General features: G+C 18.0%; 2 protein-coding genes across 2 annotated transcripts; both read left to right on the forward strand.

Moving 5' to 3' along the window:
- Positions 1–1,602: 1,602 nt before the first annotated feature.
- Positions 1,603–2,337, forward strand: CK2beta1 (casein kinase II beta chain, putative; the record flags this gene model as incomplete). The annotated part of the gene is made up of 1 exon (XM_028676427.1): positions 1,603–2,337. The coding sequence occupies one exon, from the start codon at positions 1,603–1,605 to the stop codon at positions 2,335–2,337; it is 735 nt and encodes a 244-aa protein (XP_028532917.1).
- A 2,511-nt stretch (positions 2,338–4,848) lies between these two features.
- NOT1 (CCR4-NOT transcription complex subunit 1, putative) lies at positions 4,849–6,459 on the forward strand (the record flags this gene model as incomplete). The annotated part of the gene is made up of 1 exon (XM_028676428.1): positions 4,849–6,459. A coding segment is annotated over one exon (1,611 nt), but the record flags the coding sequence as incomplete, so codon positions are not given.

Here is a 6,459-nt window from a genome sequence, read left to right on the forward strand (position 1 = left end):
CTTCATGAAGAAAATAAAAAAAATGTTAGATAACAAATATATGATTATTTTTTAAAATAATTCCTTTTTCATTTTTGCTGATACAAAATTGTGTACATATTCTTATATATTATATGTATTTTTTCTATATTTCAAATTATATTTTTAAAATAATTAGAGAAGTGAATAAATTCTGAGTAAATAAAAAGTTTCAGAATCAAATTTTACAATTATAGATGTTGAAATAAAAAAGATATAAGTATTGATGAATAATATATCTTAAAACTTATAAATGCATTAAACAAAAAACTTTGTAGTAAAATAAAATTTTATTACATAGAAAAAGTATATGCCTAATTTACTTTATCATAGCTTTATGAAGTATATTTATACATAACCTTTTTATAATTTGATACAACTGCTTACATAAACATTTTTTTATTAATTTTTATATTTATATAAAAAGGTATACCTTAATTTTCTTTTTAATTAGAATAATTCATTTAAATCTTTTTATTTTTTTTAAGAATTTAATATCATCTTTTATCCCACAATATAATAATTCTTGTAATAAAGTAGTGCACAAATTTCTACTTAAATTATTAATATTATATTTATTTAGAATGATCTTTCATTTATTACTCTTTTTTTTTTGTTCTTTCATATAAAAATAATAAAAGTTTTCTATTTTTTATAATATATATATATTTATTTATTTATTAAATAATTCTTAAAAATTAATTACTACTATTTTTTTTTAATATCATAAATTTCACCATTACATATTTAACATTGTATATTCAAAAAAATTAATAAAATTTATTATTTTTTTGGTAATATTAATATATAAAATTTTGTATATTCTCCTAGAAACATTTTATTAAAAAAAAAAAAAAGGTAATAAATGAGTAAATAAAATAGTAAGAGGAATTTTTTTTCATAAATTTATTGTAAAATATCTTTTTCTTTTTTTTTTCTTTTTTTAGCTCAGGTTAAATTTTAAAACAAAAAACATAAAGAATATATATTTCTTACATAACAATTAATATAAATGAATATAAGTAATTTATAATTAATTTTCCATATAAATACTAAATGTATACATTTATATATATAAATTTCTTTTCTTTTTTTTTTTTTTTTTGCATAAATTCATATATGATTGTAAATTACTTTTATAAAGTTTTTTTAAATTGCTTTAAGGAAAAAAAGAAAAATTAAATCTATATAAAAATTTATTATGAGAAATAAATACAAATATTTTATAATTTGAAAAGAAATAAATTCCAGATAAATAACCTCTATAATACTTCATAAAATAATTTTAAGAAATATTAAAATAGGATTTAAAAATACATTAGAAAAACATATGTGGATATAATAAAAAAAAAAAGCTTTATATAAACGGTTAAAATTTTGTAGAAGAACCAAAAGGTTTACATAAGTATTGGCGAAAACTTAATAAAAATATAGAGTAATATTGTAAACATAGTAATAAATTTACATAAATATTAAAATAAATTATAAAACAAAATATATGAAAAAACGCCTTTTTAATAAATAAATAAATAAATATATATATATGCAAGTAAAAATCCTTAAAACAAATATATAAAAAAGAAAATGAATAACAGTGATTCTAATAAGGATTTACAAGATTCAAAATCTGATAAAAGTACATCGTGGGTTAAATGGTTTAATAGTAGAGCACTAAGTAATTTCTTAGTTGAAGTAGATCACGAATATTTAACGGACTCTTTTAATTTATATGGTTTAAAATCAGAGATTCCAAATTTTAATCATTTATTGTCCATTATTGCAGGGGATGCCCCAGATGAAGAAGATTCTAAAAATAATTATAGTAAAGATGCAGTATGCTTATATTCATTGATTCATGCAAGGTATATTACAACACCAAAAGGATTATCATTAATGAAAGACAAATATATTAAGGGAGATTTTGGAAGTTGCCCAAGAGTTAGTTGTTCTCAACATAACGTTTTGCCTATTGGATTATTTGATCAAATTAAAATTGCAAAAGTTCATATTTATTGCCCTTTATGTCAAGAAATTTATAAAATACATGATGAAGATAAAGTATATTTGGATGGTTCTTTTTTCGGTACATCTTTTCCTCATATATTATTACAAACATATCCTTATTATGCAACCTTAAAAACACCTTCATATTGCACTTCTAAAATTTTCGGTTTTGGTGTTTATCATAATTTTACAAGAACAGAATATAAAATTGCTAAAGGAGAATTTGGAAAATTAGCTAGGGAAAACTTTTTAAAAAAAAATCCTAAATATTTAAAAAAATTAAGGAAGGAAGAATTACAAATTAGAGATACATAGAATTTTAAAATTTTGAGATATATACATAATAAAAACTTCAATTCTATTCAATAATATTTTTTTTTATTATTATTATTCTCATATAAAAAAAGTACAAAAACATTATTAATATTTTATTTGATTATTATTTTAAAATAAGTATTTTTTTTTATATTTTATTGAATAATAGAAAAGTAAATTTTTTCATAAAAAATTATTGATAATATTTTAAAATTTTTTTATATTTACATATATATATTTTATTAGTTGTAAGTTTATTTAAAAACATAAAAATAAATGAAAAACACGTAATAATTAAATTAGATCAAAAAATAAAAAATAAAGAAATTAAAAAATTACATGAATATTTCTTTTTTTTCTTAATAAAACACATTTATGAATGTTCACCCCTTAAAAAGTGCCCATATTATATTTAATTTTTTTCTTTTTCTTTTAAATTTTTATATTTATTTATATAAGATTGTAAATTTGACTTTTTTGAATAGTATTTTTTTTTTTTTTTTTTTGTTATTAAGAAAATTTTCTTAGACGTAATACTAATGCTTAATTTTGTAATCAATCTATTAATTTAACTGAATATTTTTCTTGTTTTTTTTTTGTTGTATTCATTAATATTCATAGTTTATTTTAAAAAAAAAAAAAGGCTATTGTATTTTATATATATATAAAATTTCCTAAGAATTATTAAATTTAAGTGCCATCTATGATTCATTATATTTATTTTTTAAAATAATAAAAAACTAATGAATCTTTGTTTCCTATATTTTATTTAAAGAATAAAAAATTTTAACTGAAAAATTATTATTCTTTAATTTTATTAATATAATTTCCAAAAAAAAAAAAAAAAGTATCCTGTAAGACTTCTGGTTTATAATATATATATATATATATGGGGATAAAAAAATAATTAATAAATTGTGAATTTTTCTTTAATATTTGATTATTAATTTTTTGATAATCCTCTAAAAATGAAAAAAAAATATATTTGGAAAATTATATAAACACTGATGAAAAATAAAAAAATACCTAATATTTATTTTTTTTTTTAATGATATATTTTATATTCATTCTATTAATATCGTATATCTGTCTTCCTACATATATAAATACACTTATAAGAAAATGTAAAAGTTTTTAATTTTTAAGTAACAGATTCTTATATATATATATATATATATATATATATATATATATATATATATATATATATATATATTTGTTGAAACTCCTTTTTTATTAACATTTTTACACAAAGCAAAAAATTAATACTTTCTAGAGATGAGTTCAAATGTAAACTATGTATTATGAAAAAAAAAAGAAAAAAGAAAAAAGAAAAAAGAAAAAAGCCATTTGTAACTTAAAATATTTAATCTGTAAAATAATTGATACCTAATTATACATAGTATTACAATATTTTTTTTTTTTATTCAATATTACTATTGTACTCTTGTGAATATGCTTATTCATCAATATAGTTTTTAAATTTTAAGATATTCAAATTACAAAATAAATAAAATAAAAAAAGAATATTCTTTTTTTTTCTTTTTTTTCATTATATATATTATATCCCTACTCGTGCAAAAAGAAAAAGAAAAAATGCACACGTTAATATTAAGGAATAAATCCTTGTAAAAAATTCAAATAAAAAGAACGTATTGATGTTAAAAAAAAAAAAAAAATAGGAAAAAAATAGAGGAAAAATAACATGAGTTGAAACGTGCTTAAACACCTTCATGATTAAAACATTTTAAAAATATCAATATGAATTAGAAAAATATAATAAATTTTTAATTTTTAATAAATTTAAATATTTATAACTTTATTAGTTAAAATAATTTTAATATTTAAAATAAATTTTTAAATTTTAGAAAAAATATGAAATAATACAAGTTTATAAAAAAAAAAAAATAGTGTTAAATATATAGAAAGTACAAAAAAAAAAAAGTGAAAATCAGTAAAATAAAAATATATATATGTACATATATATATGTAGAAATAGAATTAAAAAATAAATGTAAAATTATATAAAAATATAAAATAGTGATAAAATTATTTCTTTATATAATAATATACGTATCTTTCCATTTACATTGTGTGATATATGTAAAGTTCAAGATAATTGTATGCGTATCCTAAGCATTTTAATGATTCACATGCACTTAAAAAAAAAAGATATCATTTTTTTAGTATTTGAAAAAATGTGGTCAAAAAAAAAAAAAATTTATAGAAAAAAAAGATTTTTTATATAAAAAAAAATTTAATATATAAAAAAAATATGAAAATTTTTTGATACATTTTTTTTCATTTGATGTTTATTGTAGTTAAACATCATAAAGTAATATTTATAAAGTGTAGTTTATTTTTAAAATTTTAATAAATTACTATATAAACAAAAAAAAAAAAAAAAAATAAAATAAAAATAAAATAAAAAAAATAAAAATAAAAATAAGCGAAAAAAAAAAGAAAAAGAAATTATAAAACATTTACATAAAACAAATCATGTGGTAGAAAATGAATAACAACTTTAACATAAATGTTCAGGTGGACGATGCAGCTCTTAACAAGTATGAAGTTGAAGTAAATAGTTATTTTGCAAAATTATATACTGGGGAAATTACAGTGAATACAATGCTTGATATTATGAAAAATTTATCCTTATCCCCTAAAGGGTCAAAAAATAATGATGTATATAAATCAATGTTGCTTATTCTTTTTAATGAGTGTAGATTTTTTCCAAAGTACCCCAATGAAGAATTAGATGTAACAGCTCAACTATTTGGAAAATTAATTAAACACAATTTATTAATATCTTATGGTAATACATTAGCTGTTGCATTAAAATGCATACTGGAAGCGTTGAAAAAAGGAAAAGATTCCAAGATGTTTAATTTTGGAATAACAGCATTAGAACAGTTTGAAGATTCTTTAATTTGTTATCCTAGCTTTTTATCATCTTTAATATCTATACCAAATTTGAGGCAATATAATGCTCAATATGTGATTCATTGTAGAAATTTGTTAAATTCACTCCCTGAACACATGAGAAGCTTGCCTTATATAGATTCCTCTACAATATTAAAAATCAAGCACCTTTCTGAAATGAGCACAAATAGCTCTTCAAATATTAATATATCGCAGTTATTAAACAATGATGTGAAAAAATTTTCAACAACTAATGCAAATAATAATTTAAAAAATATGAATAATTTAAGTGTAAATCTCAGTAAAAAAAAAAATAATAACACTAGTAGTATTGGGAATATTAATAATATTAGTAGTTGTAGTAATAATAATAACAATAATTTATCAAACGCTTTAGGTAATTTACTAAATAATGGATGTAATAATAATAATATAAATAATGATAATTTATTATTATATATCAATGATATTTTACCAAATTGCGCAAATGTAGAGCAATCCTTACATAAGGTTAATAACATGTCTTCTTTAAATAGAAACGATAACATTTTCAAAAATAAAAATGTGAATGAAAACTTAAGTAATAATTTAAATTTAAATAACTTTTCATCAGTTAATAATATAAATAATCAATTGAATATGAATATTCTAAATAATGATAAGTCGAATAATACTAGCAGCATAAATAATTTATATTTAAATAGATCATTTTTAACTGCAAATGAAAATAATCAACTTAACAAAAATACAAATGTAGCTGGAAACAATTCATATATTAATAGAGAGATGAATTATAGAAATAGCTCATGCTTAAATGAAAATACAGCAAACTCAAATATAGCAAGTTATATAGATAATGCAATTAAGATAAATACTAACGAAAATGTGAAATATGCAAATAATGAGAACGATAATAATTCTATTAAGGAAAAGGAACAGTTATATGGTATAATTGACAGTTTCTATGATCAAACTCAAAAAGGTTTACCTTCTCATTTAAATTTAAATAATATAAGTGGGTTTGGTTTAGGACAAATAGAATGTTTGATTGATAATACAGATTTTACAAAAAATATAGTTGTTCCTTCATCCTTTATAGTAGGAGAAGTATTTAGTATTTTTAACACTTTATGTTTATTTAATATTGATGAAAAGACAAAAATTTTAAAAGATGTAATGCAGCCAGAATATTATAATTGG

This window comes from Plasmodium relictum, assembly GCF_900005765.1.
Source record: "Plasmodium relictum strain SGS1 genome assembly, chromosome: 9".
NCBI classification, from domain to species: Eukaryota; Apicomplexa; class Aconoidasida; order Haemosporida; family Plasmodiidae; genus Plasmodium; species Plasmodium relictum.